The 20,460-nt window shown below is 39.2% G+C and overlaps 1 protein-coding gene across 23 annotated transcripts in view; it reads right to left on the reverse strand.

The window, feature by feature from the left end:
• Nucleotides 1–2,439: 2,439 nt before the first annotated feature.
• Nucleotides 2,440–20,460, reverse strand: part of sorbs2b (sorbin and SH3 domain containing 2b) — a 59,057-nt gene continuing 41,036 nt past the window's right edge. For 17 of the 23 annotated variants that reach the window (XM_017474340.3, XM_047157146.2, XM_053681982.1 and 14 more), the window contains 11 exons: nt 19,738–19,823; nt 14,941–14,987; nt 14,686–14,800; nt 14,446–14,574; nt 12,941–13,126; nt 9,916–10,728; nt 9,553–9,738; nt 7,221–7,334; nt 6,038–6,075; nt 5,727–5,833; nt 2,440–5,362 (listed from right to left, as the gene is read on the reverse strand). In XM_017474340.3, the coding sequence (XP_017329829.2) occupies nt 5,301–5,362; nt 5,727–5,833; nt 6,038–6,075; nt 7,221–7,334; nt 9,553–9,738; nt 9,916–10,728; nt 12,941–13,126; nt 14,446–14,574; nt 14,686–14,800; nt 14,941–14,987; nt 19,738–19,823 (1,883 nt within the window). In that variant the 3' untranslated portion in view covers nt 2,440–5,300. Of the gene's footprint in view, nt 5,363–5,726; nt 5,834–6,031; nt 6,076–7,220; nt 7,360–9,552; nt 9,739–9,915; nt 10,729–12,940; nt 13,127–14,445; nt 14,575–14,685; nt 14,801–14,940; nt 14,988–19,737; nt 19,824–20,460 lie in introns of those variants that run through there. The other 6 variants (XM_053681979.1, XM_053681985.1, XM_053681988.1 and 3 more) reach the window with 6 other exon arrangements.

Consider the following 20,460-nt stretch of genomic DNA (forward strand, 5'->3'; position numbering starts at 1 on the left):
TGGACTAGGACAAAACTTTTTGGAGTTTTATTTCCCTGAAAAGTGTTTTTTGTAATTCCATAAGGTGCTAATGAAACAGTTACATTCCTCATTACGTAAAATATTTGTAGTGTTTTGTGACATATCCACTGACAGATTTGGTTATTGGTTATGGTGAATTAAAAGTCAGTACCTTCATGAAGCCATCGCCTATTTAGCTAAACGCAACATCGCTGCTGCAGTTGAACATTTAACATTGCTGAACATTTCCCAGAGAACAACTCGACAGATTCTGCCATGAGGATCTTGCAGAGTGCTTCTTTAATGAGTAGGAAGTTGCGTGTTGAACTTGCAAGTGGAAATTTACCATAAGCAAACAACTGTAACCCTGGTTCTCTCATAAAATGAGTGACATATCTAAATATGGGACACTTCCCTCTTGTGGTGTCCTCCAGAAGCAATAAGACATGACGTGCATGCTGCAAGGTCTTCTATTCAGTCTTGGGCAAGAAGGCCTGGTTCACAGTTGGAGTCGTAATGCACCCCGAAGGTATTCAAAGGGTTTGAGGTCAGGGCTCTGTGCAAGCCACTCAAGTTCATTCACCCCAACCTTGTTAAACCACATCTTTATGGACCTTGATTTGTGCACAGTGGTATTGTCATGCTGGAACAGATTTGAGCCTCTTAACTCCAGTGGAAAGAAAGACATTCTACAGCATACAAAGACATTCTAGACAGTTGAATGCTTCTAATGTTGTAGCAACAGTTTGGGGAAGGTCCACATATCGGTGTGATGATCAGGTGTCCACATAGCCATATAGTGTAGCTATCAGAGAAGCAGGGTTAAATGTAATGTTCTCTTTTAAACATTTGTTTTGATATCTTGTTATGAGATATTGTAACCACTGAATAGCTGTACAGTCTTATCTCGAAGACTGATGCCAAATGTAGCTGATCAAGCTGACATGTTTGTTTCTGGGCTTAGTCACATCAAGTTTATAAAATCTCACATAGGTAGTAATGACCAACTCACTGCAATGCAAATGGCCTCTACCTATATTCCCCAAAACAAGGCCCTGGCCATGGCCATCGCCATGTGGAATAGGCAGGCATGCACATGTAGCAATAGGCCAAAACAACAACTTCCATACTTCTTTGTGAACAGTGCTCTTTCATGAGGCACATCCCATGATACGAAGGGCTGAAGAGATCAGCAATATGCAGATAACTATCAATGAAGGGTTATGTTTAAGTAAAACCCTGTCATGAACACGCTCTGCTAAGACCAATACCAGCAATAGAACCATTTTCAGCAAAAGCATCTAAATGTTCAATACCTCAGCACTATACCTACAGTAAATCCTATGGAGTATTCAAGATTTTCGATACAGATGTTCTCCATCAAACATGCTTTTCTTTCATATTGTGGTAACAAGCTGACTAAGGCTACTGTTTAAAGCCAGGCTAGCTGCAACCAGATGAATGCTCTCTGGTGAGATGACACTGGTACAGGCAGTGTTCACTGACTCTCTCTGATGAACAGTTTAGCTAACCCACATGTTGTGCTCATCATCAGAGAGTGAGAACAGGTTTAGACTAAATAGATGGCGTTGAATCATGAGTTATAAGACAAAAGGGAGTACAGCCTCTGCAATGCACACATCTTGTCTGCCATATTACTTCTGGGAGTAACAGGAGTGGGCATGTCCCATAGTGAGATACTGATATGAATGCTTGAAAAAATAATCCGAAACCTGGCAAACCGGAACATAATAAAACACAATATTCCAATTGAGCCTCTGTTAAAGCTCACTTCTCAGCTTTCATTACTGAGTGATTAATAGAATGCTGGGAGGATTTGCTTCATATTAAAAAGCCTACAGTAAAAAAGCTCCAAGTGTGGATATAAGCTTTGGCATCCCCCATCAGAACAACAGATGCCTCTGATTCTTTCTCAGCAAGAGGAAACCCAGGCTGTTCCCCACAACTCTCTGTTGATGGGGTTGCCATGGTGGTGAATAGACAACTATAGGAAGGACTGAGGATATTAATAGCCAGGGCTTAAAGCACCGCTCAACACTACCAGACAGTGGTAATGCATGACTGCAGCTCTAACTAAAAAATACATATGGACATATTAGAACATTTTAACTTGTTCAATCTGGATAAAGGATTGAACTGGAAATGGTTCTGTTTGGAAACAAAATTGAATTACAATTTTTTTTTATTCAGTTTCTGTCTAGACAGTCCCTTAAAATCAGCGCTGTGTAATCATCCTCAGCAGATAAAAACCATTGGGCTGTGATTTTTAATGAAGCTGTAATGGTAAGTTCACAAAATTTCATAGTTCCTTTTAAATACTTCCCTACCTGAAACACCAATAGCTGTAGCTCAGCAATGTCAAGAGTGCTGTTCGTATGAGCTCAAACTGTACGTGAAGAAGTCACATTGAGAATTAGATTACATTAGCGACTGTTTATTAAACGTACAATTCCACAGAGAGAAACAAGAAAGAAATATAAAATAAAAAAATAAACATAGGCCTTGGGTTTAACAGATTGCTTTTAGAGATGATGTCCTGCTGGATGTCTGCATATACTGTGCACAGATGGGAAGACACTGTGATATTTACTACAGTATATACATACACACATATATATATACTACAGGCCAAAAGTGTGGAAACAAGCTGTGATTTTTTTTTTTTATGAGAAAAAAAAATGTGTCAGAAAATGATTTATAAAGGTCTTACAATGGCTTGGAATGTTATACCAGCAACGTACATGATGAAACTTCATAAAAGGAGGTCTGGAGTCATTTTAAATAACGAGCATATTTTTTGATGAATTTAAAACCATTTAAATTTAGGATTCACTCAGTTGTACACTACTGCTGCAGGCATTCAGCCAACTCTTTTGATCTAAGTTAATAAACACAGTTTTTTTTTTTTAATTTTTTTTTTAATCCTTTAAAAAGGATTGTGCTTTACATTGCTGGTGTTGCTTTCAAACGTTTTGGCCTGTAGTGTACATATATGATATCTCAATACTGTAAAGCGGTACCATCTAATTACATCGCTGATTTATTGAATTTAGTCATCAGCATCAGATAATCACAGTATGCAAAAATACTGCACCTTTAATCAGTTATGTGTTCAGTTAAACAGTATTAGCAAGACAAAAATTTAAGATGAAAGCCTGGATCACATTGATTCGATTCATGTTTTGATTTGTATCTTATATACCACATAGTCTGTCTAAACATAGTGTCATATTACCTGCATAAGATCAACTCTTCTATACATTTCCATCTTTTACACAGTTAACACGTGGACACTTCATTTCCTGGACAGATAGAAGTTTTGTGTTACATTCTACATTGAATTGCACAAAAGGACATTTTGGGTTATTCAAGGAGTACACGAGAATAGCAAATAAACCCACCTCACTTTGCTAGACCTGTTACTAAAAGATGGAAGACTAGGGATCTAGTTGAAATAAGCACACAGTTCTCATGTCACTAATACACCAACACAAATCACTGTAGTGTTTATTGGGTGACTTTAATACTAGTTGAGGTCAGTGATAATGAAGCTATTGCTCCGTTTAGTGCTAAGTGTCCTCTCCACAGTAGAACAGTGTCATTATTATGGCACTGAACACATTTTGTGAATTTTAGAATGAATTTGCACTGATTGTTATGGTTTTACGAATTAATGTGAAACTGGAAGAAGGTGGCAAACCAAACTGTATGACAACACAGTTAAGTCTGCAAAAATAAAAGTAACACTCCCAATAATGCAACTGCTTTCAGATGACTTTTGTGCTTGAGACAAAGTATACGTTTTGGGGGGCTCCCGAAAAGCATTTGCTTTTTCGATCGTCAGGAGATTGAGCACTCTAGTCCCTATGATGCCACAGCCATCCGTGGCCAGGAGTCAAGGTGGGAAAGATGGCATTACTGACTCTCCTGTCAATCAGAGTGGCACTAGGCAAACATGGCCATCTGTGAGCTCATGTATGCATAACAGGGCAGAGAGCGCTTTCCTCCAAGTGTGTTAAGCTGCCCTGTGACACTCCATGAGTAGCAGATTGAAAAGATGTGGAGGCTTCATGTGTCTCTGAGGAAGCATGTGTTTGCTACACCCTCCTCAGTTGGTACTGTAGCTGTCATGTGATAGGGGAGAAATATAAGCCTGAGCTTGTGTGTGGAATTTGGCAAGACCAAATTGTGGGAAAAAATATAGGGCAAACGTTTATTTCCTAAATCAATCTTAAAGCCTGAACAAAACACATGCTGAAGATTAAAATGTATCAAAATATATCATTTTGAAAGAGAATAACACTTCTGTCTAATGAATTAAAATAATAGATTTTTTTAAAAATACACTTTTCACTCAGATACATATTAAAATGGTCATATTACATACAAGCTATATCATGTTGAATTATAAATAAGAGATTACAGTGTGCATGATCATATGGCATTAAATATTAGTGTTAGGCAGTAGACAATATTGTGGTTCAATTCGATTATACCATTACAATGCTTAAGTTGTTACACAATGCACAGTTATTCTACAAAATCAATGTTAATGACTTGTTTGCATTGTATAAAATGTGACATTCTCTGCCCTAAAAATACCATCAGCATTTAGAAAATTCTTTAGATATTTATAGGAATGTCTGGAGGGACAGAAACTATAGAAAATCAGAGGGTGTTGATTATGAATCACGTTGTTTGTGCATGTGCGTGCAGTAGAGAAGTATCCTACTCAGCATGACACATCAATACTGGTCAATCTAGATGTACAGTAGATTAGATCAGACTGTAGGTTCAGATTAGCAGGGGCATGCCCTCGTCTCCAAAATAACAGAGCATTTCTAATCTAATCTCTAAACCTTCCGATGTACCCTAAAACAATAAAAAATATATATGCCTCTCAATAAATAAAGATAAATAGGGCACTTTGTTTGTCTTTCCTTTGAAATTCATCAACTTTACTAAAAAGGCAGGTATGCTGATTTTCATTAATGAAAAATAATGTTAAAAATCTAGGCAATCAAAAAGCCATCTTTTAAAGTCTTTGATGCAATTCCATGTTTCTATATGATTGCTTGAGAATTGAGGGATTCCATGTCCTTCACCTAACTTACAAGGTGTAATAATCCACTCCAAGACCAATGAGACTAGTTTCCACACACTTTTCTCATGCAGTATTGGGCTGATGTTAATATAATGAAGCTGACAAATAGGTGACATTCTCCGTCTACTCTTTGCGGCTTCATATCAGCAGAGGCGAATGCACAGAGACGCTCAGCTTAGAGCCTCTTCATATAGTTTCCAGGAAAGCTTCCAAAAAACTTGCTCCTCCTGGACGTTCCTGAAAACATTACAAAATAATGTGTGAAGTGACCTTGTTGGACAGAGTTTGAAGAGTAGATCCAGATCTTGTTTAGACTATTATTCTATTTCTTTTAAGAGCAGCTTCTCAAGCTGTATCAGGGGTGTCCAATCTTATCTGGAAAGGGCCGGTGTGGGTGCACGTTTTCATTCTATTCAAGCAGGAGCCACACCTGATTCCACCTGTTTAACCAGTTGTTTTGGCTTTCACTAGACTGAGATGTGGCTTCTGCTTGGTTGAAATAAAAACTTGCACTCACACCGACCCTATCCGGATAAGACTGGACACCCTGAGCCAGTAGATATTACCTGGAGAACAGTGCCCCCATGTGGTGAAGACTTACCCACAAACCAGCCATCATCACATTTCTCCATCACATCCACGATGTCTCCTTCTTTCAGTTCCAACTCATCCTCATTGCGTGGCATGTAATTATACAGGGCCTGAAACCTGGTGGTTTATATATTCAAACCACCATAACAGTTATCCTCAGAGTGGAACAGGACAATGTCATCTGTTTTTCACACTAATCGTTTAGCAATTACAATGTTAAAGCGATACAACACAATCCAACTTCAAATTCAACAACAAATAAACAAAATGGATTTACAATGGGGATCCTTTGGTATTAGTACGAAATAATAGGACACTCACGGTTCTCCACCATCTTCTAGAGGATCCCGTGCTGGATGCTGAGAAAAAAAAAACAGGCCTGATATAAAAATGTTGCATACTTCATTGAATTATATGCCCAGCTGATAATAAGGTATCCAGTGCACAGTAACTCATATAGTAATGCCTGCCTGGATTAAATGTGTACATGAGCACACAGAATTAACATATCGCTCCATCACATTGAAATTAATTTGGAGCGACAAAAGAACAACACCACTGAATGTTCATATACACATGAAATCAAGGTCCACTAGGGGCTAAGGATAGTTTCTTAGCATTGCACCAGACTGTGGTAACATATCCACTGATTTTTCTAGTTGACCCTCCACACAGTCGTGTCTGAGATCGCAAAAATGAGGACTGTACTCCCCTTGTGTGGCTGGACTTTGGGGGAATGAGCCACTTGTCTAGCTCTGGGGAGAACACCTTGCTTAAGCTGTGTACACAGGAAAAATCATTGGACATTCCTACAAGCAATCCCATGTAGGCCAAGCTCTTGTACTCATTGTTCATCTCACTACACAGCACAAGAGGCCCTTATGCACATTTCAACTGCTCAGCTAAAGGCTATTTGTAATGCGCAGACACATCCAGGTCACACACTCGCAGCTTCTGACCAAACAGCCATCGTGATGCTTGTGCAACAACATCTACATACACAAACACAACATGCGCAATAAACACATACTGTTGCAGTCATAATTGCTTATTTGCTCCTGATTAAATATTTTTAATTTTTTTTTTTACTTGCACTATGGCTGCCATCGCATCATCCAGGTGGATCCCTCCCCCCATACAATGTAAAGTGCTTTGAGTGCCTAGAAAAGCACTATAAAATTTAAGGATTTATTATTATTGTTATTACTATTATTATTATTACTTTAAATTACAGTGAAACAGATGGGTAATTAATTCTAGACATAGCTTTCTTTATCATGCCTGAATGCAAAATTCAGTGTCAGTGCCCAACATTCTTTAAAAAAAAAAAAAATCCAATTTTAATGTCATGCATAGAAATAACCAAGACAATGCATTAGTTTTAGATAACATACAGATATATTAGAACATGTATACAGCATGTATATGGTCTGACATGACAAACACTAGCGTAGGTTTAGACACAACTTGGATCCATTTCCACAAAGTGCACATGGTTTCGTACCCTATGAGCTGGTGAGTAGTTTTGCCCTTTAACAGGCGAGCCACAGGACCTCCTAGACATCACAGGGCTACGGGGGGGCTTACCGATAACCACAACATCATGCCTTAACACAGGCTGTAAGAACCAGAGCCAGAAGAGTCTTCCATCAGGGTTGACACACACACACACCACCCACACAGAAATAAACAGAAAGAGAAATATGCGGTACATATTGCAGGGGCAATGGTTTGGTTAACTAGAAAACTTTTCGTACAAATGAACCAAGCATTCGAATTTAAATTAAAGAATGAACCTATTTTTGGTATATGGCCATTATTTACATTATGTGGTTATTCGCAATTTTGCATGCAGAGACTGAAGTAATCTGTGTACATTTATTTCTTTACACATTCAGTTCTGCACACATAGTGAGCAGTTAGTGCTGACATTGTGCACATAGGTATTCAGACCTCAGCAGTAACTACAGACATATGGCTTATTCAGTAGTTGTTTAGGAGATGCACAAGCCAAAAACACAAGCCAGAATCTGAGGCGTGTCTCAGATTCTGAAATTCTGAGCGCATTTTTCTTGCACAATATCAACTCGAGTGAGTAGCAGCATGAGGTCCTGCGCCACTCTCTGACAGTTTGATGTAACCATAATTTGCCATGCTGAAATTCAAGTTTTGAGCTATAAATAAAAATAAAAGTTTTGAGCTATAAATAAAAATAAAAATAACTATAGAATGTCATTTGAGGCCAAACTAAATACATAAATATGACACTATGAATTATTTAATACAAACATCCCTTCATTTTTAAGGATAAAATCATGAATAAAATCATTTCATTACTATTTTCATTTGATCTCTAATTAAAAGTACAATAAAATAGCCTACATCTTATAAAGACTTCAACATCATAATGTGAACACATTATGATTGGCTACATTAAATTGACTGTACAAGTAGATGTCAGTGCACAATATAAACAAATATAGGGCTTTTTTATGTTTGACGCTTTTCTTAACTGCCAAATAATGAAGTTGGAAACCACATTTTAAATTCAAATGAATTTTCAGTGATTAATGTGACAGCTGCAACTAGGACTATTCACGCAGCAATATATTAGCAATGTACTAGACTCCTATTAGAGGTTTCTTTTTCATTTTATATTGCATTTAAAAATACCTGTTTAGTGGTGAACTTTTAACATGGCTGTTAAATATTTCTTCAGTCTACTTTGTATATTCAGTCCACAATTTCTATCCCTCCCGCGTACTACCCTACTATACATTCGGTGAAAAGCAGTACCCAGAGGGGTAGTATGTCCGAATTAACAGTAGGTGAGAAATACCCGGATGGCGTACTGCTTTATGGACACTGTGCGAGTCAAAAATCCCATAATGCAACAGGACTGGTGTGGATGAGCTCAGAAAAAGAAAAAAAAATCGCAGAAAATGATACATCAGCTGGTTTTAAGTATTAAACATTGTTTAAACATGACTTGTTTAACTATACCAGAAGAAATTGTTAACTTTTTGAAGGTTTAAACAAGAAAACAGTTGTCACAGTGTTTGAAACCTTTTTTTGTGATCTTAGCAATCCAAGCTAACAGTATTTACCTCATCCTGTTAACACTGCTCACATTAAACTGCTAATTCAGTTAACTTTCCTGATGTGCATCTTGGTAGTCCCTTTAAGGTTGGAGGTACTACATCGAATGCAGTACGTACTGTCACAGTACGTGGTTTTGGACGCAGCTCCTGTCTCAGACACCTCTACACAAGAAAAATCTGGAAACCTCAGAGGTGTGAACTACACACAGGTCATTTGCATGATCTGAATGGGCCACCCAGAAAATCAGTGGAAGCAACTGCGTAACCCTTCTCTGAATGTCAGGAACTTTCCCAAATACTGACATCACTTTTGGACCTGTCACCAACTCTGAATAGGCTCTATGTATCCATCTGCCCATCTCACCATACTCTACGGGCTCTGCGCACTATGGCCATTATTTCCTTGCCAATGGACACTGTTTTAAGGAGCACACCTGTAAAGCCAATAAAGGGACACTGAGGCATGCTGAACCAAGAATGAGACAAAGAGACAGATGAAAATGAAAACTATAAACTTGCGATGAGTATTGTGAAATTGTTTTGATGGTATAGAAACACCATACAGCAGCTGCATCCAGTAACAATATATTTACTTCCAATATAGTACGTAGGACTGGATACAGACACAACACTTTAATCTTTAACACTTTAAACTTGTTATTGTCTGAGTTACAGACACTATATGAGTAGAGATGGGTTTTTAAGGGAAGTTACTCTCGAGCATCTCCTCTTTACCTTGACCTTGGGGGAGCGGAGCTGTTTGGAGGAAGGAGGAGGGGAGTGAGACACCCCGGGGAGTGGAGGGGTGGAGTGGGGGGTAGGGGAAGAGAAGCTAGGAGATGCAGGGGGCGTGGCACTCGAAGGCTTTGAAGAGACAGGAGATGACGGACACATAGGGGGGCTTTGTGTAACTTCAGCCTGCTAACAGGAAGAAATGATGTACTTACATTCAGGGCAGATTGAAGAAGTGAATAAATTCAGCATCTAGCAATCTCTGAGAAGTATGTATTCCAAGTAAGTATGAGTTAGTCAAGAATACTTTCTGCTCTTATTAGTATAGACATACTAACCAAATCACACAACCAAACCGAACACTACCTCATGTTCTGACATCCCACTAGAAACCGGGTGGACTGGAGTGAAGGTATTTGATGACTGGGAGTCTGAATAAGCCCTGTTGTCTTCACCTGGATCCTCCTCTATGAACAGTTTGGGTAGATCCTCTGAAGCAGTCAGCTCTTCCCTATGAAACTCAGCTTTCTCCACAATGGAGTACTTTGCCTGGCTGGCCTGGATGATGGACACAAGCTCTTCACAGATATCCTCCTCAGTTTCACTGGAGGGTAAGGGGAACTTTGAGGGTTGTTCATCAGGCTCATACACAACCAGGTCAATTGGGCAGCAAGATCTGGATGAGTCCAACTTATCAAAGCCACACCTATCTGAAAAATGTTGCTCTTTCTCAAGTGGACCAGGCTTGAGACTCGTGTTCACTTCTATCACGCTGCCACACTTGGGGCTGGAGTCAAAAGTGGGGGAGATGGGGGACGGGGTAAAGGACGCTGAGGTGAGGTAGGCCTGAGGTGAGGGACTGGGCTCAGGTGACATGTATGATTTCGGAGAGCTGATGGGAACAAAGTGACCCTCTTTGAGTGGGGGGGTGAGGGAAGGGAAGGGGCCCAGTGCAGAGGCAGCAGGAGAGTACAGCCTTTCATAATCTAGCTGAACATGAGAGGGTAAAGGGGGAGGTGTAGGGGCAGGAGTGCCTGAGGGAGACCGACCAAGGGTGAGGGCGAGCCACTCGCCAGTCACTGCCTGCAGATGAGCTGCTCTCTGGGAGCTGAGGCAGGGTGAGGTGTGCTGGTGGGGAGTGGATAAGGGAGAGCAGGTCATGAGGCGTGCAGATGATGGCTTAGAAAAACAGAGAGAGAAAGCGAAAGCATAGATTGAAAAAGAAGCAGGAAGGAAAAGGTAACATGGGAAAATAGGAAATATGAAACAGCATACCTTTGTTTTCTGAAAACAACATGGATTCAGAGAGGAAAAAAGCATGTCAACACACCAGACCGGACTCTCCTGGCCCTGTGATGATTACACTGTACTACAGGCGCATTATATCATAAACCATGGTGCCCTTCAGCATTAGTTTAGAAAAGTGCAATAGTTTCTAGCTTCTTGTGAGAAACCTTTCTAGCTAATGAACTGCCTACTATTTTAACAACAATAAAAAAAGAAGTAAGTCTTAACACAAATACAACTACATTGCCTTTGAAAACTCTGCTAGTACATAATAGGTGTCCAATTAATAAAGGTAGATGACAAAATAAAGAAACTAAAAAGTACATAAAAATTGTGCAGTGTAGAATATGACCACCAGGCATCCCCTTTGCTTTGTGGGTAAAAGAATAAATAAAAAATAAACCTCTATTTAAAAGTTTATCTAAATAAAAATAATAATAAAAATCCAGCACAAAATTCCACAAATGTCTGCAAATCTCCATGTTCCAGACAGCTCCCATGACACCTTCACATGTTATCCAGTCAAGCTTCACTGCACCAGTTTACTAATGACACCTGTTTGCTCCCTTTAAATAATCAGCATTACTTTGCTTAGTCTCATTCCAGCATCATGTCTGTGATGAGGCCAAGTATGTGCTATCTGCCTGTCTTGATTAGTGCCTGCTTTATGCTTACTGATTTAGTCATGTCTAGCTTATGCCTGTTTGATGATCGCCTGACCTGAGTATTTCCCTGCCCTGTAGTTTGTCTGCTACATTGTTTTTCACAAAATCTGTGGAATAACAGTTCTGGGTTTATGGTAGAGCATTTCCAGGACATTGATTGATGGATTGCTGCCAATTGCTGCTATGTACAATTTGTCAGAACCTCTTTATCCTCTCTATCATTTGAAAGGAACCACTGGTGGACAACCACTGAGATATTATTTGGATGATGAATCATTTTCAACACAGAAATGACATTGATATGTAGTTTTTTTTGCACTGGTACAAATGTATATAAATTGCCACCAAATCTGAGATGCTGTATACTCTGAATTTGTACTCTCAATTCATGAAGATTGCGTACCCACGATGTCACTTCCACCTCTCTCTTTAGAAACAGCAAACTGAAGGACACAACAGCCCAATCAGCACATGCAGAAGTAATACTTGACATTTGCAGCATATAATTAGCCTAAAATAATGATTGCACAGGCTGGGTAATTTATCTGGGCTAAGCTAGGTCTGTCTTAACATGGGTCATGTGAGCAGAGGGTCAAGTGTCTACTGCTCTGTGTTTCAGATAGCATTACAATTCAATTTCACGTTAATGACAGTTAACACAGAGCTAGTCCATAGGGTGGCTGTAATGAAGTATTTGGCGCTCAGCCAGACAAGGTCCCGTTAATCCAGGGCATAAGAACCCTACTGAATCACCCTTGTGACGTGTTATTTTTGTCACATTTACTTAGGCATTTGAACTGTGACCATTGCCATTGCATTTCTCTTATGCAAACTGAAAAATTATAGTTTATAGTTTTGAATGTTCCCACACCCTGATCTATATACAGTCCCCTCTGAAAGTATTGGAACAACAAGGCCAGTTCTCTTGTTTTCACTATACAATGAAGACATTTGGGTTTGAAATCAAAAGCTGAATATGAGACGATAGATGAGAATTTCAGCTTCCATTTACTTCTAGATCTGTTAAACAACTTAAAACATAGAAACTTGGGTGGCAGACCATCCAATATGTTGTTGCACAAAAGTATAGGAACAGATAGTATTAAATAACACTTAATATTTGGTTGCATATCCCTTGTATGACCCACTGACATCACCAAACTGTTGCATTTTTTCATTTGTGTTGCTTTTCCAGGCTTGTACTGCAGCTTCTTTAAGTCATTATTTGTTTTTTGGGGGGTTCTCCCTTCAGTCTCCTCTTCAGGAGGTGAAATGCATGCTCAATTAGGTCTTGTGATTGACTTGGCCAGTCTAAATCCTTCCATTTCTTCCATGTATATAGCGAAAAGAAGAGAATTGGCCTAGCTGTTACAATACTTTTGGCGGGGACTATAGCTAGCAAGATATATAGCCCATATGCAGTGTTCACTCATACTTACCCTGCTGTGATTTCGGTCGCTGAAGGAACTATGTGCAACTCCTGTGGACTGGCTAGGACTTTTTGTAGGAGATTTCTTGATTATGTCGACATAAGACACTGGAAATATGCCCTGTTTGTTTGTCCCAGGGATCTTTCCTGCGAACCAGTTCGGGTCCACTTGGCGCAGCACTATAACACGCTCACCCTGGAAGAGTTTGAGGCAATTTTCACTTAAGATTGCATTTAGAGTTGGAGACAATACTATGTAATATACAAGCATGAGAAAATGTTAAAATAAACAAATGAAAAGAAAAACTAATACAATGATAAACAATGAGAAGATGGCAAACCTTCAAATTATTCACCATTATTTGGCAGCTTATTATAGCATTCAACTATTATTTAGATTATGCACATTATTTTAGATCGTGTGTCATCAGTTCATTTGTGCATGGGATGTAGGATATTTAATCTTTATTTTCAGTCACTATTTTGAGTGCTTGGATTAAAAAAAATAATGCCAGTCTTGTGGATAATTTGATGAGCTCACCTGCCAAAAATAAAACGTGTCCATGATTTAAAGGATAAGCTGACCAAGCAATCATCTGCTACATTTACAGCACGTGTTAAGTAAATGGTCAAAAGTAGTTGTTTTCTTTTTTATTCAGTTCATTAATTAATAGTTATATTTATGTTTTTAATATTGTCATTGAATGCCATTCCATAGGTTTTTTTTTTTCTATATTGTGGTTATGTTAATCTGTCAGTGGTGCTGAATTTACAGTGGTGCTTCTGGGTTACAGTCATATAACACAAGAAAAATTCGCTTAAGTCCAAGGTCACACACCTCTTTTTTGGCAAACCCTGCACCATGTGCATCTCCCACATAACTTCTGAGACCTGAGGTTTGAATATGGATGTGTAGAAATCCAATTCTCCTCACAACACACACATAGCTGAATACAGCATGTGTATAGTAACTGCATGTGCATGATGTAATATTATAAAGATGTATTCTACCGACTGCAGAAGTACTGACACCCTTCATAATCATTAGCATCAAATGTATATATAAGTTGCATGACATAATGCAAGAATGATGTTTCTGACTTAAATATATTGGGACTTTTGTTAAGTAGCATAAACATATTTCTGTATTGGCTTTAAAATGAGCTGCAATCGAACAACTAATATTTGGTGAAGACCTGTCTGGAGAGAATAACAGCACTGAGCCTCTTCCAATTAAAAGATTGAATACACTTGTAGAGAGATCTTAGACACTCCACTAATCAGGTAGGACATTTGCAGCGACTTTATATTCTTTATATTTGATGTTATATTCTAACCCTAACCCTGCCCTCCTTACTTCAGACCACAGGTTTTCAACAGGCTTAAAATCCAACATCCTGGCAAAAACAAACAGGTTTTACATCTGGTACATAGCAGAATTCATGTTATCTCCAATATTTTGTAGCTGCAAAACAAACAGCAACACCATATTGTACAACACTGACTGAGTCTTGCCTTTCTTAAGGAAAGTTCCACATTAGTGTCAGCGCTGAAGTTGTAGCGAGCCACAGCTTCACCAATCTCTGTGCTCTGGGTTGGAGGAGGAGGCCTTGCAGGCTGGTGTCTATCTGATGGAGAGATTTTCTGACAACAGCAACACACAAAGCGAGCACAAGAAGCATAGAGAGTTAATCAGCATGCATAAATCAAAATCGGTATTGACATGGGCTCAAGCTATGCATGAATATCACAAACCTCCACATAAGAGATAGGAAAGATTCCCACTTTCCCATGGTGTTCTCCTTCAAACCAGTTATTATCTATCTTCCGGGTGATGTACACAATCTCCCCTTTATTGAATGACAGCTCTCTGTACAGGTCATTTAAGATAAAAAAAAAAATGATTTTATGCTAAAGAATGATTATGGCACAATGACTGTAAAATATCATTTGCTTGAACAAAAAGTAAACTGAAATTTGTAAATGCACAGAATTTCGAACATTACTTACTTTGCTGTCAGTGCCTTGAAGTCGTATATTGCTCTGGCTGGCAGTTTCTGTGTGATAAGAAAAGTACAGGGATTAAACTGTCTACTATTACAATAGATTTCCTGTAATCCATGACTTAAGAATTTAACCCCTTAAAGACTTTCCTCACGCTCCCACTGTAACTACATGCCTATTAGTTTCATTGCAGTTACTGAATAATATACTTAAAAAATGAATAAATGGATAACAAGCTCAGTTTTCTATATGTACAGAACTGTGCAAGTCTTAGGCAAAGATGCCTTCCAAAATTATTCAACATTAAATTTTTACATTACATTCTTTTTTCTACATGAAAAGAAAATCTATTGTAAATAGCAGTAGGTAGCACGGAACTAAATAAAGTCAATCTTTGGTGTGACTCTTTGCTTTAATTGGTTGTCTCAGATGAACTTAATACAGTTTTATGAGAATATTGTTTGATCGGTTGTTTTAAGCATCTAGAACAGGGGTGGGCAATCTTATCCGGAAAGGGCCGGTGTGGGTGCAGGTTTTCATTCTAACCAAGCAGGAGGCACACCTGATTTCACCTGTTTAATCAGTTGATCTTGGCTTTCTTTCTTTCTTTTTTTTTTCAGTTTCATTTTTATTGAAAATTTCTGCTGAAAATTTCTGCTGTACATTTCTGCTGAACATTTCTACTGAATATTTCTGTTGAACATTTCTGCTGAACATTTCTGCTGAACATTTCTGCTGAAGCTCTTGGCTTTCAATAAATTCAGGTGTGGCTTCTGCTTGGCTGGAATGAAAACCTGCACCCACACCGGCCCTTTCCAGATACGATTGCCCACCCTGATCTAGAAGAACCTGCTACAGTTTTTTCTGGAGACTTTGACTATTACATTTGCTTCTGTTTTCTCAGGTAAAACCAGACAACCTTCATTATGTACTTCAGTTGTAACAGTAGATACAGTCATTGTTTAATGTATGCAAAGTTTCCAGAGAATCAAGATGTTTTGGACAAAAGTCCTTTATCAATTGTGCAAGCAAATTGTTTTGGAGGCTGTAGGAGGTGAAACCTATGGAGCCCCCCCTAGTGTCAGGTAAGAAAACAAAATACAGCCATGTGTAAACTGTGCCCTCAGATTTGTTAACCGTACCCTAAATTTTGTAATCCGTGCCCTCAGATTTGTAAACCATACCCTCAGTTTTGTAATCCGTGCCCTCAAATTTGTAATCCGTGCCCTCAGTTTTGTAATCTGTGCCCTCAGTTTTGTAATCCGTGCCCTCAGATTTGTAATCCATGCCCTCAGATTTGTAAACCGTACCCTAAATTTTGTAATCCGTGCCCTCAGATTTGTAAACCGTGCCCTCAGTTTTGTAATCTGTGCCCTCAGTTTTGTAATCCGTGCCCTGATTTGTACTCCATGCCCTCAGATTTGTAAACCACGGTTCACATTAAAGTTGGGTTTATATTGGACATTCGCTGTACATTCGAGCTTCTCTCTTCTATTTCACACAAAAAGAACATAATGTGTATTGTCTTAATAATGTGTATTGAGTGGACATAGAACCAATACAACTGAATATATTTTAAATTTTCTCCTGTTAAAGCCTGCGGAAGCCGATCTTTGGGAAACGCAGGTTATCAGCACTTTATAGTAATGGAGTCACTAAGGGACCGTCTAAAAAGTGCATGACCTGGGAAACTGTATAACATTTTTATATGGCACAATAAGTTTATATGTGTAATAAATTTATAACAGATAACAAATTCTTTATCCATACTGTATCCTAACAATGCAATAAGTTAGATATCCCGTGAAGTAGACAACTATAAACAGTAGAATCTTATACAGTTGCCCAGGTCATGAACTTTTTACATGGTCCCTTACTGACTTCATTGCTATAAAGTGCTGATGACCTGCGCTTCCCAAAGATTGGCTTCCGTGGGCTTTAACAGGAGAAAATGGGGGCAGCTGTGGCTCAGGTGGTAGAGCAGTTTATCCACTAATCATACAGTTGGTGGTTCGATTCCCGGCCCACATGATTTCACATGCCGAAGTGTCCTTGGGCAAGACACTGAACCCCAAGTTGCTCCTGATGGCAAGTTAGCGCCTTGCATGGCAGCTCTGCTACCACTGGTGTGTGTGTGTGAATGGGTGAATGAGACACAGTGTAACGCGCTTTGAATAAAAGTGCTATACAAGTGTGCCATTTACCATTTAACAAATTTAAAAATATATTCAGTTGTATTGGTTCTATGTCCACTCTTGTCTAATTATTAAGACAATACACATTATGTCCTTTTTGTGTGTTTATTTCTTGAGAAATAGAAGAGAGAAGCTTGAATGTACAGCAAATGTCCAATATAAACCCAACTTTAATGTGGTGCGCGCGGTTTGCAAATCTGAGTGTACGGTTTACAAAATTGAGGGCACGGATTACAAATCTGAGGGTACAGTTTACAAAACTGAGGGCACGGATTACAAATCTGAGGGTACGGATTACAAATCTGAGCGTACGGATTACAAAACCGAGGGCACGGATTACAAATCCGAGGGTACGGATTACAAAACCGAGGGCACGGATTACAAATCTGAGGGTACAGTTTACAAATCTGAGGGCACGTTTACAAATTTGAGGGGACGGATTACAAAACTGAGGGTACGGATTTCAAAACTGAGGGTATGGTTTACACATGGCTGTATTATTTTTTTTCTTATCTGACACTAGGGGGGGTCCATAGAAACCAGTTTACAGAGAGGGAAAGAAGTATTTGATCCCCTGATGATTTTGTATGTTTGCCCACTGACAAAGAAATGATCAGTCTATAATTTTAATGGTAGGTTTATTTGAACAGTGAGAGACAGAATAACAACAAGAAAATCCAGAAAAACGCATGTCAAAAATGTTATAAATTGATCTGCATTTTAATGAGGGAAATAAGTATTTGACCCCCTCTCAATCAGAAAGATTTCTGGCTCCCGAGTGTCTTTTATACAGGTAACGGCTTGAGATTAGGAGCACACTCTTAAAGGGAGTGCTCCTAATCTCAGCTTGTTACCTGTATAAAAGACACCTGTCCACAGAAGCAATCAATCAATCAGATTCCAAACTCTCCACCATGGCCAAGACCAAAGAGCTCTCCAAGGATGTCAGGGATAAGATTGTAGACCTACACAAGTCTGCAATGGGCTACAAGACCATTGCCAAGCAGCTTGGTGAGAAGGTGACAACAGTTGGTGCGATTATTCGCAAATGGAAGAAACACAAAAGAACTGTCAATCTCCCTCGGCCTGGGGCTCCACGCAAGATCTCACCTCGTGGAGTTGCAATAATCATGAGAACAGTGAGGAATCAGCCCAGAACTACATGGGAGGATCTTGTCAATGATCTCAAGGTAGCTGGAACCATAGTCACCAAGAAAACAATTGGTAACACACTACGCCGTGAAGGACTAAAATCCTGCAGCGCCCGCAAGGTCCCCCTGGTCAAGAAAGCACATATACATGCCCGTCTGAAGTTTGCCAATGAACATCTGAATGATTCAGAGGACAACTGGGTGAAAGTGTTGTGGTCAGATGAGACCAAAATGGAGCTCTTTGGCATCAACTCAACTCGCCGTGTTTGGAGGAGGAGGAATGCTGCCTATGACCCCAAGAACACCATCCCCACCGTTAAACTTGGAGATGGAAACATTTTGCTTTGGGGGTGTTTTTCTGCTAAGGGGACAGGACAACTTCACCGCATCAAAGGGACGATGGACAGGGCCATGTACCATCAAATCTTGGGTGAGAACCTCCTTCCCTCAGACAGGGTATTGAAAATGGGTCGTGGATGGGTATTCCAGCATGACAATGACCCAAAACACACGGCCAAGGCAACAAAGGAGTGGCTCAAGAAGAAGCACATTAAGGTCCTGGAGTGGCCTAGTCAGTCTCCAGACCTTAATCCCATAGAAAATCTGTGGAGGGAGCTGAAGGTTCGAGTTGCCAAACGTCAGCCTCGAAACCTTAATGACTTGGAGAAGATCTGCAAAGAGGAGTGGAACAAAATCCCTCCTGAGATGTGTGCACACCTGGTGGCCAACTACAAGAAACGTCTGACCTCTGTGATTGCTAACAAGGGTTTTGCCACCAAGTACTAAGTCATGTTTTGCAGAGGGGTCAAATACATATTTCCCTCATTAAAATGCAAATCAATTTATACCATTTTTGACATGCGTTTTAATGGATTTTTTTGTTGTTATTCTGTCTCTCACTGTTCAAATAAATCTACCATTAAAATTATAGAATGATCATTTCTTTGTCAGTGGGCAAACGTACAAAATCAGCAGGGGATCAAATACTTTTTTCCCTCACTGTATGTATGGCACATAGTATAATAATTATTAATAAGTATGGTCTAAATGACTGGTTTTGTCCCTCATCACTCCTCATGCATGACCAGCTGTTTATTCTCTTTCCTGCCTGGGATGCAATCAGCTTTACTTTAGAGAAACAAAGGGAAGACTGGCTCATATTGTATAAGTTGTGTGTGTGTGTGTGTGTGTGTGTGTGTGTGTGTGTGTGTGTGTGTGTGTGTGTGTGTGCGTGTGTGTGAGAGAGAAACAGTGTAATACCACAACTGCTCGATTATTCAGTTCAAAGCTTTTCTATTTAGTAATTAATATAACAGATTAAATTAGATTAAATTATCCATTAGATCATCAATTATATTATGAATAGATTTCCTTTTTTTTCTTTTTTCTTTTAAAACTTTTGTTTTCCGAGCTTTGTTTTTTAATGCTAAAGAGTGATGAGCTGTTGAGCCACTAACCTCTCTGACTTCAGGTGTAGGCCTCCTGCTCTGTGGAGTTTGTCGGCCTATGTCAGGATAGGAGTAACCTCTGGCCGTGTCTTGATCTAGAGAGAAGAGACGAGCAAAAAAAAAAAATGAAGAAGAAGAAATTCAGTTCATCCAGACAGAAGACCTACTACAATTCCATGCAGAATGTATGGAGTGGTGAAGTTATGGTGTGCTTATTCAGAACAGTCACAGAAATAATATAACAAATTGTTTGAAAGAAAGAAGCTAATTCACTAATACACAAAGAACAACAAAAAATACACAGAAATCTGATCTTCCTTCAAAGCCATTGCTATAATCTATTTGATCTCTGTTGAATGGCTTGTACCAGTCAACTCAGGCAGATTTATAATCTAGCACTGGAAACAGATCCCCTGCATGGAACAAATGTATTTATGCGAGTCTCACATGGCAAAGATTTCTCACTGCCAAATGCTTGCATGGCTCTTTGCTCAGGGGAGTAGTGATTTAAAAGCTCTTGGCTACTTTCAAAAGTAAACAGGACTTCATGTCCATTAGGTTTATTTAAAGATTGTGGAAAGCTATACTTTGTGCCAATAAATTAAAGATATATCATGCATTTCACAAGACATAGAAATCAATCACAGGTCGGCTATCCAGTAGTAGGTTGACATACAGAGTTTTAGACTGCAACCTCCACTTTTCCATTTTTTCAGGAAAGGCCCACATATA

This window comes from Ictalurus punctatus, chromosome 8, assembly GCF_001660625.3.
Source record: "Ictalurus punctatus breed USDA103 chromosome 8, Coco_2.0, whole genome shotgun sequence".
NCBI classification, from domain to species: domain Eukaryota; kingdom Metazoa; phylum Chordata; class Actinopteri; order Siluriformes; family Ictaluridae; genus Ictalurus; species Ictalurus punctatus.